Source organism: Manduca sexta, chromosome 8 (genome assembly GCF_014839805.1).
Source record: "Manduca sexta isolate Smith_Timp_Sample1 chromosome 8, JHU_Msex_v1.0, whole genome shotgun sequence".
In the NCBI taxonomy this organism is placed as follows: Eukaryota; Metazoa; Arthropoda; class Insecta; order Lepidoptera; family Sphingidae; genus Manduca; species Manduca sexta.
Window position 1 is genome coordinate 1,974,277 of NC_051122.1, and position 17,048 is coordinate 1,991,324.

Consider the following 17,048-nt stretch of genomic DNA (forward strand, 5'->3'; position numbering starts at 1 on the left):
AAGAACTAACCAGTCTCATTGGCTAAGTATTATTAGTAAGATTTAATTATCTAATGAGTGTGTTATACTGATTCATATTTATAACCAGTCTATAGAAATCATTTAGTGTAGGATCCATAATAATAGTTTTTGGAAGTGCATTTCAAATGTAATGACAGTTTGTCATAAGTGCATGTTAGAATATCAATATTGATTGTTTTTATAACAATAAATTTAAGTCCATTCCTGATTAAATGCGATGGAAAATATGTAGTGGTAATTTTTTTCACTGAAAAAATTCTAAGTATCTTACTATAAAAATATTTATTTATATTTGAAAAGTATTTACTACTCAGCCATGATTTGAGATTGATTTAAATTATACATTTAATATTTTTAATTATTATGTTAAATGTCTTATGTACCTTTGGCATGTAAAAAGGTCTCTAAATAAAGCCTCATATCGATCATGATTAAGATGCAATATGCTTGCAAAAATGTTACCAGGATATTTAAAGTTGTTCCCCTTTTTAAAATAAAATAGCAAATCCTGAATACTATTTTCTGTCCAAACTAACACCAGACTTCGTCCACCAATTCATTATTTTGTTAAGAAAAATCAATGCACCATTCACAGTATAAAAAATATTTGAATTTTTGTCTAAAAACGTATCTTTATTTAATTAACATTGCACAAAGCCATGGTTTTGTATGTACCCTAAAGATAAGCATTGTACATACAGTTAGTAAAATAGTTGATAAGGATCAGTTCCTGCGATAACTATTTTATAGCAAAACAATGGTTTGTTCATGAGAGGAATAATTAATGCGAAAAATCTTTTTGTTGTAAAGGAGGCATTGTATTATTTTAATTAGCTATACAATGCAGTATAAAATTTTCTTTAGACAATGGTTGAAGTGAATGTTCTATAAATGTGGAGGCCATCACATTATGTATGGCCATTCATTATGTGATGCTTCAAATTTTTCAATACATTTTCAGGACAAATTTGATTGTTTACAAAAATATTCTATAGGATAGGAATGATCTGATTTGCCAATTATCGCAAAAGGGAATAGCTACAAAAATTAAATAGATATTCACTGATTGCTATTGATATATGTATTTTTAAATTGCCCTGCAATTTTGTTATCCTAATGCGTGTTCTCGCCAATAAAAAAGGAAAAGGGAAGATATCTAGACAAACAGTCGTTGCTAAACTCAGGTTTTAGGCGACTCAATTAGGTACCAAATAATAATATAATCAATGCAAAAAATTAAAAGTATCAGTTATAAATGCACCGAATTGGCCAGATCTGGTAGAGTCAGGATTTTTCACCTCGCACCTGTCGGTCTAGGTCAGAGGCGCCTACTTGGAAGCACCAATAAATCGTAATAGCAGTAAATTGGATAAATGCGACGGTGCCACGGCTTCCTATAGCCTCGGACGCTCGCCGGCCGCCGCGCCGCGCGGTCCACGTCTTAAGGCCCCCCTGTCACCGATGGGTGCACGAGACGTTTTGTTCTCTTTCAAATCATTCATTCACTTGAAGGGAAACGATTATCTGATTAAACCGCCTTTTCATGTTTAATTTCGTTGAATGTTGTGCGCTTCCTGTGCCATGGTTTAAAAATGGTCACGTTAGTCGGAAACCAACGACTGCAAACCATTAAAGATGATGTATGTACGTTTGTATATTCAAGGTTTCGGTAGTAGTACGGAATAATGAATATGATTTTACCGAATTGATCTTTATTTCTACGTTTTAAGATCTTTTCCTTCACAAATCAAATTCTTAAAACTGAAAAGCTTCCGAGAAAAATAATTTGAACATAAGCGATCATGTAAGGCTGCCACGTCTCTCCTTAGTTCACAATATGTATTAAGATTGAACTATACTGTACTTAGCATTAGGTGCAATGCAGCTACTACGCCGTGTACGAATATAAAAGGCATAGGTATAAAAAAAATTACAGATCTATGACTGCCTTAGATGCGTAGTTGTATTGCGTTTACCATACGACTTCAGCTCTGAGGTCTCGGGTTCGAATCCCGAGTCAAGTAAAGTGATAAAAGGCGTGAGTGTGTGTTTATGATGGCCAATAGTTTGCAGATTGTCACCTTATCGAGATTATATTAATTGGACGGCAAATCCATGATTAATTCCCATGTTAGAATTCCACACACATAAATACCTCGGTGTATTTATTTAGTTTAACATAAATATTTGTGTCGCCATTCGACACACATTCTTATAATTTACTGCGGAAAAATACTCCAATACCTTCATTAACTTCTGTCCATTTAGCGCTGTTCATGTTACGTCTACTTTATTATTTTTCACGGCTTACTGGCTAGAATAACCATTGAGGTCCTCAGAAATGTATTCTTCGTCCTCGAAAACGTTTTGGCATAAAATAATAATAATAATATCAGCCCTGTATTATATATTGTCCCACTTGGGCCTTGGTCCATCACGCTGGCCTGGTGCGGATTGGTAGACTTCACACACCTTCGAAATTCCTATAGAGAACTTCTCAGGTTTCCAGGTTTCCTCACGATGTTTTTCTTCACCGTTAAAGCAAGCGATAATTCACAAAGAATACACACATCGTTTTAGAAAAGTCAGAGGTGCCCTTGGGTTTTGAACCTGCGGAGATTCATCTCGGCAGTCTGTTCCACAATCAACTAGGCTATCGCCGCTTCTCGTTTTGGTATACGGGTAGACAAATCCTGGATTTGAGAGGAAGGCGTGCTTGCGTTTCAGATCTAACGCCAATCGCGCAGAAATAACATAATTTACTATGTAAATAAATACGTAATATTATTTTAGTACAAACATCAATATTGATCATTAAATATGTAACGTTCAAACAGTGCTTCCTGTGTTCCTTATCTAATTATAATACGAGTATGGCAAAGTGACTACTGCACCTGGCGGAAATAGATTAGCGTCTAACTACATACTCGGGATAGAGAATCCACTGACGAGATGGTCAGCCCTCGCCAGTAAACACAATAATTATGATGCCTGTGAATAAATTGAATTACAAAAAAAACGCGATTAAATCAGTAAACTAGTTTATTTCAATGTCTAACATTCGCGTAAACATAAATAATCATTATGAATAGAATAAATTTATTTAAACCCATAAAGTGTTAAATATTATTTAGATTCTGTCAAGGCTGGAGATGGAATGCGTCATACATTTTTATTAAGTCACTGTGGCGTGTTTTACTTTTTGTTTTTGGTAGTTGCTATTGGCGAGATACGAATATCCGGATACAAGAAAAACCATACATTTCTTTCTTGGTTCTTAATGTCTTCAATATGGTGTCGTAATTCGTACATATAGCATGACCTTTTTTTCTGAGTTAGGCCCCACGCAAAGCGAACACACCCACACTATCATGATCTCTATCTTTTGGGAGTCTACTGCTAAACATGGTTCTCCAACAAAGATTTCCAGGCCATGTTAGAAGCGGTCCGCGTGTAGCGAGTTCCTGCGACCTTTGCCGGGTCGTTTGTCCACCTCGTAGGATATTATTCAGTACGTTCTCTAACTTCGTTATGATCGGTGTATTAGAGGCTGAGCGCTTTTAATCGAAGTGTTAGCCAGAAACAAAATGTGCACCTATTTTCGTCGAGTATATTCGTGCCTCGATGTGTTAGGGGGCGAGCCTATTGGCTTATCGGGTACAAATTCAAGACCGCAGACTAATACTGAATAGAAAAACCCAATATCACTTTGCCCGGCGCGGGGATCGAAACCGGAACCTCAGCACTGCAGTCGTACCGTAATACCGTACATAAATATTGATTAAAATAAGTTTCACTATACCTTCGACATTGATTGATGGACCCTTAACACAAATAGAAACTCAAAACGAATGCCGTTCATTATATTTGGGGTCACATGCCAACGCATTTCATGGCGCACCTTGTTATCTCGGTATTTCTGGAATATTCCATGCGTTGTTTCACGTGCTTCCGAAATGGCAGCGTCATTTGTCCAGCGGGATTTGATTTTATTCATTATTGTCATTGTCTTCGTAGTACACGTTTGATATATTTAGTTCTTTGAATGCGTTATATTGTACGGGAGATAAACTGTAGTATGGTTAAAATAATAGTAAAGAAGTGTTAATGCAAATAAACGAGTATATTGCTTCCCGGTGAGGGCCACGTTAGAAGCGTCACCACCTAAAACATTGAATTACAAAGTATTGAGTGGTATGAGACTACTCCGTCCTCACACCACTGCAACTCCTGTAAGCCTGGATCAGCAAGGCGAGTCCTTAGAAATACTAATTAGCCGCAACGAAATTAATCAAATAAAAGGATAAAGAGATTTGGAAATATCTTTACCACTTTCCTACATGTCAAAGCGGGAAATAGATTATGAAATCCAAATAGTATTTTTAAAATTTAATCATAGATACATTTAGAAATGTTAAAGCCAAATGAGAAGCACCATGGATAATATTTAAGGGGTCCTATCATTTGAGCTCTTAGATTTCATTACTGAGTGGTAGTGTAGTGCGGTCTTCGTTCTAATATTCTCGACGTATGTCAAGTTGCTTAGTAATTACTATGCCTTGGATCAATATCTCTACTTGGAAATATCGGATCAAAAGTATAACTTTGTTCAACGTTCCAATTGACGAAGAATTCGAATCACATCAACCCGCATGCCATCATCATTCATCAAGAGTATCACTCATCCCGATGATTCACTAATGATCAATTCTAGTTCATGCATTCTAATGTTATAAGTTCACTGGTTGGTAAATATCTTGTGGGTGGATGGACATCAGAGTGGATATCACCGTATTGGCTATATCTACTGCTAAACAGGAATGTGAAAGCATATTGTGTTCAGGTTTAAACTTTAAAGTATCGTAATAATGTAGCCATTGTAAGTACTGAACATTATAAAGCTTACCATCTATAATCTATTTATCAATAAGCCATGGAAAGACAACGGTCACCATCAGAAACTGGACATAAGGCTCATCCTCTCTAATCAGAGTAAAAATAAACTCCGACCAATTCATTCTGCACTCGAGTAGGCGTTCCATTCTAATTTTAGACATTTAAAACGTTGATGCAACTTTGGACCTTAATTTTGCTCCCAATAGACTCAATTTGCATGAAGCTAATTTGTTGATGACAAGATGAGGAGATTGCGTTTTGTTAAAATGTTTCCGTTAGGATTTATGGGTTCAGTGCCTTGGGGCATATTAAGTTTCGTCTAAGGTCTCAATGAGGAGGAAGTTACCGTAATTATTGAGTGTTTCCAAAATGTATGTTTCCGTTCTCAAATTTATAGGAAACACGTGTTTAAAATGAAGTAACGACTTTGTTTGCGTGACCGTTCAATAAATTATCAATCTGTATTGTTTCTCCCGTCGAGTGTAACCACTTTGGAAAAGTGAGTATGCATCCATGGTGATGACGTACAGCTATTAGTGAGGCTACAGGCTTATCTACCCACCATTTTATATGAAGAAATGACCTCTCATTGTCTACAGCGCCTTTTGGTATGCCTAAGAACGAATTAACACGACATTGTAACTTCGTGTGCCACCATAAGGAATAACGTATACTATTATTTAGCAATAAAGTGATTTATTTTGGGCGCAAACTGTGCGATCATGATTCGCCCTTCAGCGTAGTTTTGACGTTATTCATATTATTTACGTGTATTTACGCAACAGTTGGTTGATTTATTTTAATTTTACTATTAGAACGACTTTCAAGGATTCGGTTTGAGGAAGTTCGGTTGAACAATTCTTTTCCCCCTTTGCAATATGTTCTTGATAAAATTTTGTAAAGTACCGACTAATTAATTGGGATAATGAGGGAATTCTATAAGGTAATTGGTATTTACATTCAAGTGATACACCTTGTAGTTTTCTTAAAAGGATTTCTGAATACCTTTAAGTGTTTAGATTGAATCTTATTATGATGATTGAAATATTATACGTACTATGTATATATTTATAATATTAAATGCGCCAGTAATGGCGCCAGTGACCTTGTCGCATGGAATTTTATTTGCATTACAATCTCCCTAATTATGTTCTTTTGAATATTTAGTAGTTTCGTTTAACTTAATAGACAAACCTACGACAACTTATTCAGCCGTTTTGACCCGGTGTATAAATTAATAAATTCCGCTCGTAGATATTCGCTTTCTTAACAATAGTAATATAATTAAAATAAAATACATCCCAGCTCAAGAACGGTGAAGTTTATTTTATCTTTAGTGCTTTCAATATATTTAGAATGGCATCAGTAGATCTAGAGAATATCCTCCAAAAGTCACCTTAACCTTGAATTCGTCAGAAACATTCCATAATATAACTGGTTTCAAACAAAAATATTGGCACTAGCATGCCATAGCACCAGTACTCTGACGTAACCCGTACACGTGGAGCATGGTAATCCACAATGGCCCATGTTTACGTCCTACATACATAAGTTAGTTATGCGGGTTGGTTTGCGTGCGGACCCTCGTTATGTAATGATTTAGGATAATGTTATGTGTATGACAATTGACTTTTACAATCCTCGAGTAGTAGACATTGAAGCAAGTGAAATTAACTAAAAACCACCTCAAGTCGCTTATATCTAATTGATCATTATTAGTAGATATAGAGAGCATACGGTTAGTAGATAAAATGAATACTGGCCATCATAATACTGTTGATATGGGATGTCCCGCTGAGTGCGATAAAATTCTGCCCGTTTATTAGCAAGGTGTTCTAAACGACGAAGAATACCTATTCTGATACTAACGTCACATAAAGTTGTAACTACAGCTTTTGACTATATTCCGGTTTTAAACAGACCAGTATAAATGTATTTCTTGCATTGTCACTTTCATAAAATGAAGACTGGGACCAAACTTGATATCTGACTTTAGAAAAATATATTGAAGCTGTCAATTTCTGTAATTTTTGTTTTATTGCAGATGGAAGATAAACAAGACGAGGAAGCTACTGATTCGGACGCGTCCGATCTGGGAAGCGATGATCCACTCACGACGACATACGACACTAAATATGGAAAGAGTTTCAGGTTAGTTGTACTATCAGAACAGACTGCAAAAACTGGCTGAAGTTAACATAATAATATCAGCCCTGTATTCATATAAACTGTCCCACTGTTGGGTACGGGCCTTCTCTCAAGTATGCAGGTTTCCTCACTATGTTTTCCTTTTTCCGTTAAAGCAAGCGATAATTCACATAGAATACACATATAATTTTAGAAAAGTTAGAGGTGTGTGAACTTGGGATTTGAACCTGCGGATATTCGTCTGGCAGTCTGTCCACAACCGACTAGGCTGTCGCCGCTTACCCAACAACGCTCAAGATACAACGCTTTTAACATGAGCAGATGACGCGTAACTGTTTTGTAATAATCACAATGTAAGAAATACAATTAACATCGGTGTTATGGAAACTTTTGTGAATTTTAGAAGATTCCATGTACAAGTGCAGGTACTCAGTACAATATGATGGTTGAGACCAAACTCACAACTGTCGACATGATGTCGAAAGTATAGTGAATTTTATAAACAAAGTTTAGGTGATGTATAAGTTGCTTTGAAGCTACTCGAAGGCGAGTTATCTGTCATAATTTGCGCTGGCTTAATATTCTACAGTTAAAATATTTATTAATAAAGAAATTAAATATGTTCATGCAGTGACAGACTGTAACTAAACACTACTGCGGTAATTAAATATTGTTTCAATAAATATGTTAAGTGTATGTTTAATTGGTGGCCCAAATAAATAAAACACTATAGGTCAAGCCCTATCTTATATTCGGTAGACTATCAGAATGGAATTACCTATTAATTTCCTTTGAGACCATTTCGATGTTTTCTTGGAATAAGTTCCAAGAAATAACGAAGACCTAGAATGTTCAATGTGACCTGATTGAAAGCTATTGCGTTATGAAACTTACAGACATTTTACTCGGGAAGCCCTACCGAGGCTGGACAATTATAGGAACGTGCTCTCTCTCCACGCAGCGCCGCGGCCGACGCTAGATGAGCTCCACAACGCTTCCTTATCTAGGAAGGTGAGTGTCTGTTGTATTTGGTTGGGATCGCACGTGGTTTTACTATAGGTAATGCTAATGTAGAGTGAGTAATGTTTATGACTACCACAAATCTAGATTGTTCTATTCCGGGAATGATTGAGGATGTTGGGAATGTATCATCCATAGATCGTAATTATCATTGGAATTTTACTGTTATTCAGAATTTGTATGATTTTAGAAGGTAATTTATAAATCGCTGAATGGAATTGGAAGGAATTTAGCTCGTAGATAGACCAAGTCTTCAACAGACTCCATTATCTTCCGGAAATGTGTGTAGTTACAGTTTAATTACAAGATAGAATGTACATCTACTTACAGGAAATTTACCCTAGTTTTTAAATGACTAGTCATGTTTCGCTTCTGTTACGCGCTGTTTTCTGGTAGTGACATACAGACTTGCGGTTTTTATGTTATTAGATATTGATGCTAACTCACTGGATATCGGCTTGCAAATGCTAATTATAAGTATTTTTTCTTAGTTATAATTATTCATTTGTTAGTCACATGTGTTTATATAAGGCGCCATGTTTATTTTAACACAGTGGTAAAGGCGAGATAAGATTCTAGCAATAAATGTTACCTGTGTAGTTATAATGAAGAACGATATATTATAGTAGAGGAAATTCGTCTTAATTCTAATCAATAATTAATTCAGAAAATGCTATAGGTAAATTTGAAAGAATTACAAATTAACAGAAACCTTTTGAAAGATGCGTCCATTGCCGGTTGCCAGAATTATGTCGGTCTGTTCTACTGGATATACATTGGTTAAACATAGACGGTAAATTTTCGCCTGATTGAATTATTTCGGTGCCCTGTTTACGTAGTAAAATATATCTGCAGTAGAGGCCGGCAAAATTCTGACAACCCTAGAAAAATGAGCCCCACGTTGGTCGCCAGTATAGTTACCATCAGCTCAAGTCTTGTTAAGGCAAAAAGTTACGAATGAGCGCGTTTACTGCGCAATTTATGTGTTAATAATGTATTATCATAATTAGTAAAGCGTAGGTATGTTCATAGAATAATAATATTTTATATTCTTTAGTAGTCAGTTTAATCGTAAAATGTTAATCATGGATTTTAATTGATTTATAAATAATTCTTCTTTAATGGTTAAAATGCATCAATGATTTAATGAGTATACTTAGACTTTTACGCCTCCGGGTCTAGAGTTTTATTCGTTATATAATATCCCCCTATTGCATCTTGAGATGGAAGTGTAAAGAGCAGTGGAAGCAGTGGATCCAATTGAGAGATTCATACATTTTAATACTTTATTTGAGATTTGATTTAGGACACTGTTTCGGATGTAGCTTTTAACGAAATTTCCGAAAAAAAGAGATAGATTAAGACAAAAATGTGGGCTATACTTATCTTTTTCCAACATGCGGGTTGACGCGGAAAAGAGATAGGAACTGGTCGACACATTAGCTTCGTCTCTTTCTACAGACTGGACTTTTGAAAATATCATGCAGTCAATTTACCTATAACTACGTATTGTGGTCAAGTCATATTAATCGACGTGTTCCACTGATTACATTCGTAGGTCCTCATTAATCAATCAAAAGGTCAGTAGTGCAAGTAATGTCAACAGCGCACGCGGTGTCGGTAAGGTGCATAATCCCTTGAACCAGGGTCAAGTGGTTATTCAAGGTCGCGGTATGCCGCATGTTCGTGGAACAGAAGAATGTAGACCTTGTTGCAATAGAATTTAGTCCAGAGAGCTATGTATGTACTTGTCTGCAATATCTAAGCCAGCGGCTTTTATGAATGATCTGGAATAGTGGGTGAACAGGTTTGGATCCGCAATGAGAATAACGCAGTTTCACGCACTAGTGTATTTATTTACAGACACATGTAGGCAAGGTCAATTTGGTACAATAATTCGAAATGTCTTATAAGTTTCCCTTCGCGTAAACCATATCGTGATGTATTTTTTGCCTAGCGACATCTATTGGCGTGTTAAGAGAACTTTAATTGGAAAATGTATACAAATCATTTGTGACAAGTGATTGATCTGAACCGTGGGTGTTTACGGGTGGTGTATATCAATTTACATCAGGTGATCCAGGTGGATACCAACAAGACAGGGGCGGACGGACAGTCGGATCGCCCCTGGGCTGATTCTAATTTCGGGACCTGCTTAATTAACCAAATAAACGATTATCGATAACAATATAAATACACAGTATAGGAGGAAAAAGAGGATAGCAAAGTATATTATGTATTTAATGAGACAGATCAACAAACTACAATATATTGTCTGCTGCCTTTGATTGGGGGAATGGGGACTGGGGGCCCTACTAATGCCCTACGACTTGGAGCCCTACCGACAGGCGCTGGGCTACAACCCAAAAATCTCGGGAGGGACGAATTATGTATCGAATAGCGGAACCTCGGCCCCTCCCTCACCCTATGTGATTGATCATGATTTTGTCACCCGCATTGCTATGGAGGGAAGTGGACAATTAATATTTCAAACTCCTCCCTATCTTTCTATTTGATTAATTTCGTTGCGGGATAATGACATATTAGTTTTCCCTGAGACTCGCCGAGCTTCACTGCTCGGTGTCATAAAATGCATGTCACTGCTGATCCTGGCTTACAGGAGTTGTAGTGCTGGGTGTGAGGACGGGAAAGTCTCGTTCACCCTATGTGAGACACAATTATTAACTATCTTCGATTATATTAAATGACCAATTTCAAATCATTAAAAAAAAACTCAAAAAGCCCTTATATGTATAAATTAGCTACTAACAACAGAGCTTGCACAGTGCTGTTAATGTGCGAGCTATGTACTCATTTATCGGGTTACTGCAATAAAAAATATATATTATTGATATAAATTGTAAATGAAGTCTTATAATGTTTGAATGTGTAATTATTTCATGATTTATGTATTATTGTCTTTCTGTTTGTTTACGAAAGATCCGTGTACATTATAACGTTATAACTGTAAATAAAACTATTATAGTTATACACTATAGTTATGTTAGCTAGTCAGATGTGTTTTTGAAATATCTATTTTGCTTTAGCGTGGTATTCCGCAGTCATATCCTTACTTTATCTAATAGGTTTTGCTCGCGGCATGCGCGTTAGAGTTTTTCCGAGATAAAAGTCTCGCTACATGCAATGCCCGGAAATGCGCTCGGCATTAAAAAGTAGCATATCCTTCCCACGATCACAAACTATCTCCATACCAAATTTTATCGAAATCTGTTCGGTAGTTTTTGAGTTTATATCGTTTAGATCGATGCGACGTGAGATTTTGTTTTACAATATGTAAGAATACTATAATAAAGCTTCTATGAAATGGAGCAACTTAATCGCTTCCACGGACAATACTACAATACTTAAAAAAGTTCATCTAAATACAATGGCGAGGCAATTATTGCTCGCGTTCCGTTTCACCGATACGCAAAATCACGTTTTCGTCTGTGCTTTTCAATAATAATCAATTACCTGTTTAATACATTAACTAAAACATTGAATAAGCTCCTAGCTTATATAAATATTCCATTATATTATTCTATCTGACGTCTTGACGCCGTCGCGTTAAACGTCGGACGTCAACGCGTTCACTTTATTGATTATGTGTCGCAATTACAGCGATTACCTGCGTGACGCGTGAGTAATGCGCGCCGACAAGGGAATTGAAGCGGATTCTTACGTGATTTTGACTTGTTAATGGCTTTTTATACATTTTTATGTCGTACTAACTTTTATTAACTGTAGACTGCCTCGGTGGCGTAGTTGTACTGCATGCGCGGTACGGCAGCGCTCTGAGGTCCTGGGTTCGAATCCCGGGTCGGGCAAAGTGATATTTGGGTTTTTCTGCTCAGTATCAGCCCGGAGTCTGGAATTTGCGCCCGATATGGCGATAGGCTCGCCCCCTATCACATCATGGGACGGAACACACTTGGCGAAAAGTGGGTGCCATGGTTGCGCCTCTGCATACCCCTTCGGGGATAAAATGCGTGATGTTGTGTGTACTAACTTTTGCTCAAGGCACCGTCTGCGTGAAGTCCTTTTGTGCACTTATCCCGGATAAAACGGAGGCTATATTTTAATCCAAGACTTGGTCTATCTATTAATTTAATATTATCCAAATTCCTTCAGCCCTTTATGCGGTAACTTCTATCAAAAATCCTAACATGCAAACAAGTAGGAAGTAAGAAACAATTTTATGTGAATCAGTATTTACAGGAATGAAGGCTGCACACTAATTTTTTTTCTTTCATTGTATTTAGTTTTTTAATTCAAGCCTATATTCCGTTACTCATTATAATATTTCTTTCTATAATCTAATGTATAATATATTATATATGTTGGGCGCAGCTTTTCCACATGTGCGAGCCAGTTATTCAGTGAGCGAGGTCAAAATTAAGCAACGAAACAATGACACATTCCACCAAATTTTTTATTGCTTTGAATGACGAGACGAGCATGCTGTTCGCATGATGGTAAGCGATACGATCGCCCATAAACAGAAGAAACACCATGCAACACCTTGAATTACAAAGTATTGTTTGGTATTCCACAGCCCTCGCCATCCTGAGACGTGAGATGATAAGTCTCATTATGTCCAGTAGTTACTATACTACTATCCTAAGTCCACATATACTAAGCGGCCTGATGCACAAAATATTTACTAATTCTACCCAAAATTTCATCTCTATTTCCAGCCAGCCCAAGTAGTAGAAAAGGATTTGGTGACGCCGGTGGTGATGTCGCCCAACGTGAAGTTTGGTTGGATCAAGGGCGTGCTGATGCGATGCCTCCTCAATATATGGGGTGTGATGCTGTTCCTCCGACTTTCCTGGGTCGTGGGACAGGCGGGAGTGGGTTGGTGGCTTTGTAATTTATCTTCATATCATAAGACATCCGTGCGACTCTTGGGCTTTTCATTGGAAACCAGCGAAGCATCTGTATTGCAGCAGCAACCAGCAGCAGTAGCCAATTGTTGATTAATTTAATTAAGTGTATAAAAAATATACTTTTTATAACTGAATTCTGTGCCAATAGTAAATTTTTATATTTTATTCTTTCTTATAGTATAGTTTAGTATGGTAAGACTATGGTATAGTATCGTGTGGCATAGTATAGTGTAGTATGGTATAGTATGGCGCTTATTTAAAAAATACCCTAATTCCTATGGTATACATATTTAATTATTGGTCTAATGGCAGCGTCCCTGGACTTGATTTCCAGGTCGAGTAATACCTGTTATGGTTTTGTTAGATATAGATTCTTTCAAAAGCATTGACTTCAGTCAGATAGGTGATGGTGATGAAATATGGTTAAAAATGCTCGTTAAACCTAGCCGATCCTACTGTGGAGTAGGATGACATGTGACAGAGACAGATTGTAACCTGCACGAATGTTAGTAAATAATAGCATTACGACCTTGAGATGTAAATTTTATGTTTATGGGCTATGCCATTGATTCTCAAAGTGGTCCAGGTGAACCTCCAAAAGTCCACGGGAAACTTGACGGCAGTCTACGTCGGCGTGGCCAAAAAATGAAGGTTCACAATTCGTAAGCGGGGGGTCCACGAAAATTTATGGTTTGATAGTAAAGTACAAAAATTTTGGCTTGACTTCACCTATATAGTATGTAGATTGTAGGCAGATAATATTGATAAGGGGCGTAAGAGCTACGTTGACCCCAACATTATCCTCGCGATGGTTTAGCGGTAGTTGTAATGCATTTTCTTTGCGTAACCTAAGAAAAAAAATGGCCACCGCAACCCGCAAGATTTTTAAAAGGGTTTATGAGAAAAAGAAATGGCTAGCTCTGGTCTATACCATGTCTCGTGTGTGATAAGCGGCGTGTTGTCGGCAGCGCAGTCCATCCTGCTCATCATGACGACCTCGGTGGTGACCACCATCACGGCGCTCTCCATGTCCGCCATCAGCACCAACGGCGTCATCAAGGGAGGTATGTATAGTGCATCAAAACGATTCAATGGTTTTAATAAGGTTTTATGTCATATTTGATATATGTATGCCATGTAATTCTAAGATTTTTTCAGTGAAAATTTCTAATAATTCTAAAAATAAATAAAGTGGGAAGCATGAATTTAATTTTTATCAACATGATTTTTTTTTGATACGTTCGCGTCCCGAATCCCCAACAATATTAACACTAGCCATATCTTTGAATAACAATCTGGGTGTATGACATTGCAGTGTATATCTAATTTTTCCATATTAAATGTTGTCTCATAATCTATACTTACTATTATATAAAGCTGAAGAGTTTGTTTGTTTGTTTGTTTGAACGCGCTAATCTCAGGAACTACCGGTCAAAACTAAAAAATTCTTTTTGCGTTGGATAGCCCTTTGTTCGTGGAGTGCTATATGCTATATATCATCACGCTATACCTAATAGGAGCGGAGCAGTAATGGCTAATCTCAGCAACTACCGATTCGAACTGAAAAATTATTTTTGTGTTAAATAGCCCTTTGTTTGTAGAGTGCTCTAAGTTATATATCATCACGCTATGACCAATAGGAGCGGAGCAGTAATTGCTAAACTCAGGAACTACCACTTTGAACTGAAAAATTCGTTTTGTGTTGGATAGCCCTTTATTTGTGGAGTACTATAGGCTGTATATCATCACGCTATGACCAATAGGAGCGGAGCAGTAATAAAACATGTTGCAAAAACGGGGACAATTTATTAGTTTTGAGAGCTTCCGTTGCGTGCGCTGCGTAAACGGTTAGAGTTATGCAACAATGATGTATGACGGGATTGTTCCTCTTAAAAAGTTCTAAAAAATATATTATAAAACAAAGTCCTCCACTGCATCTGTCTGCCTGAACGTGTTAAACTCAAAAACTACCCAACGTATTAAGAGGAAATTTGGTATGGAGACAGTTTGAGACCCTGGGAAGAACATAGGCTCCCGGGAAACTACTACTTTTATAACGGAAAACTTTAGCCTGAAAAACTTTATAACGCGGGCGGAGCCGCGGGCAAAGGCTAGTATCTAATATAAAAATGTTAGATTTCTTGAAACGGAATACAACATTTCTATACGCATGTTGTTGGGGTCGAAAGGTTCTAGAGTGGAGGCCACGTACAGGCAAACGAAACGTCGGACGCCCGCCTACATGGTGGACGGACGACCTGGCTAAGGTCGCAGGAAGTCGCTGGATGCAGGCCGCTTCCAACAGGTCGACGTTGAGATCCTTGGGGGAGGCCTATGCTCAGCAGTGGACTTCCTGTGGCTGAGATGATGATACGCATGTTGTTCCAGGCGGCACGTACTACATGATATCTCGTTCCCTCGGGCCCGAGTTCGGCGGCTCCATCGGGCTGATATTCTCGATGGCCAACGCGGTCGCGTGCGCCATGTACGTCGTGGGCTTCGGCGAGTCTCTCATCACCCTCATACCGGAGTCCGCCTACATGGTCAGCAAGAGTTGGGTGAGTCAATGGCATCTTATTAAAAGTTTACATATACTCTTTCACCTTTTATCATCAATATGGTTGGTAGAAGCGCCACCACCATTTCTTTCCACCTGTATATACCGTCCAAAGATGTGAAAGAGGGCGAGCATATTGCCATGTCGGGCGAGCTATTTTGTAATATAATAATTTTAAAAAAAGGTAATGGAAATAAGGACGTTATTAGTGTAAGTATTTTTATTAGTTTTGCTGTTGTATTGAAAATATCCAGAAGTTATACGGAATATTTTCATCTCCATACAGCAAAATAACTACATTGTGTGATAGTAAGTCCGGTCCATATAATGTCGATCAAGACTCGAGACACTACATCACCTTCTACAGGGATTGCAACTTAATCGTTATTACACGAATATACTGCCACCGGCTGGCATGCCAGTCATACAGTGGTTGACCGTAAAAGTCGATTCGCCATAAGGACTAAGCATGCCAGTCATACATACAGCGGTTAATCGTAAAGATCGATTCGCCATAACGATTAACCGCCCTTTTTAATAAACGATCGCAATCCTTTTTCGACCCATCTCAAAAATAGACCAATCAGAACAAAGCATTTTTGACATGCTTATAAATGACTTACTGATTGGTTCATTCTCAGAATGGGATTACAGATTGAGATTGGGATCGTTTATTGAAACAGCTGTATGACGTAATAAATTGCGTTCCAGGATCAAGCAATATACGGCTGTATAACGATAGTCGTTCTCACTGGGATAGTGATGGTGGGGATGGAGTGGGAGGCGAAGGCGCAGATCGTACTGCTGGTGATACTGCTCGCGGCTATAGCGGACTTCTGCATAGGGTCTATTGTAGGACCTAAGAGTGACCTCGAAGTGGCTCAGGGATTCGTCGGGTACAATAGTAAGTTGGAATCTTTAATAAATTTTTTTTCAATTCATAGACTCTTTTAAAATACCTTAAATATGAAAAGTCATTTTTCAAATTATGGATAATCGATAGGGATAGTTATTGCGGATTTTGTTTGAAATATCGATTAAATTAATCGATGACTTGTATCGATTTATTAACTTTGGCAACGTCATATTGGTTAATGAATGTGTTTGAGAAAAGTAAATGTCTATTATTAGCGCATAGACCAATAATAGATACTATGACATTGTGCGTTTGTCTTGATTTAATTTGAATGTTTCCAGTGTCGGTGCTGTGGCAAAACATGGGTCCTGACTACAGGTATTTTGAGGGTGTCGAGCACAATTTCTTCTCGGTGTTTGCTATATTTTTCCCGGCTGCCACTGGTATACTGGCTGGCGCTAACATTTCAGGGGATTTGAAGGTAATGATATACTAAAGTTTTTTTTCTTGTATTTTATTTTGGAATGAGTGATAAGAGTTGCTGTAATGTGGTGTGTTTATGTATATGTGGCCGGTAAAGTGTTGGGTCTCCCTATTTGATACGAACGGTTAAAAATGTCAACGTTAGATACGGTTGATACATTATGTGAACAATGAATAT

General features: G+C 37.6%; 1 protein-coding gene across 2 annotated transcripts in view; it reads left to right on the forward strand.

Moving 5' to 3' along the window:
- Positions 1–17,048, forward strand: part of LOC115445952 (bumetanide-sensitive sodium-(potassium)-chloride cotransporter) — a 30,445-nt gene that overhangs the window by 966 nt on the left and 12,431 nt on the right. For both annotated transcript variants that reach the window (XM_030172471.2, XM_037436462.1), the window contains exons 2-8: positions 6,962–7,068; positions 7,962–8,076; positions 12,783–12,942; positions 13,943–14,038; positions 15,363–15,532; positions 16,243–16,435; positions 16,729–16,868. In XM_030172471.2, coding sequence (XP_030028331.1) covers positions 6,962–7,068; positions 7,962–8,076; positions 12,783–12,942; positions 13,943–14,038; positions 15,363–15,532; positions 16,243–16,435; positions 16,729–16,868 — 981 coding nt within the window. The remainder of the gene's footprint in view (positions 1–6,961; positions 7,069–7,961; positions 8,077–12,782; positions 12,943–13,942; positions 14,039–15,362; positions 15,533–16,242; positions 16,436–16,728; positions 16,869–17,048) is intronic.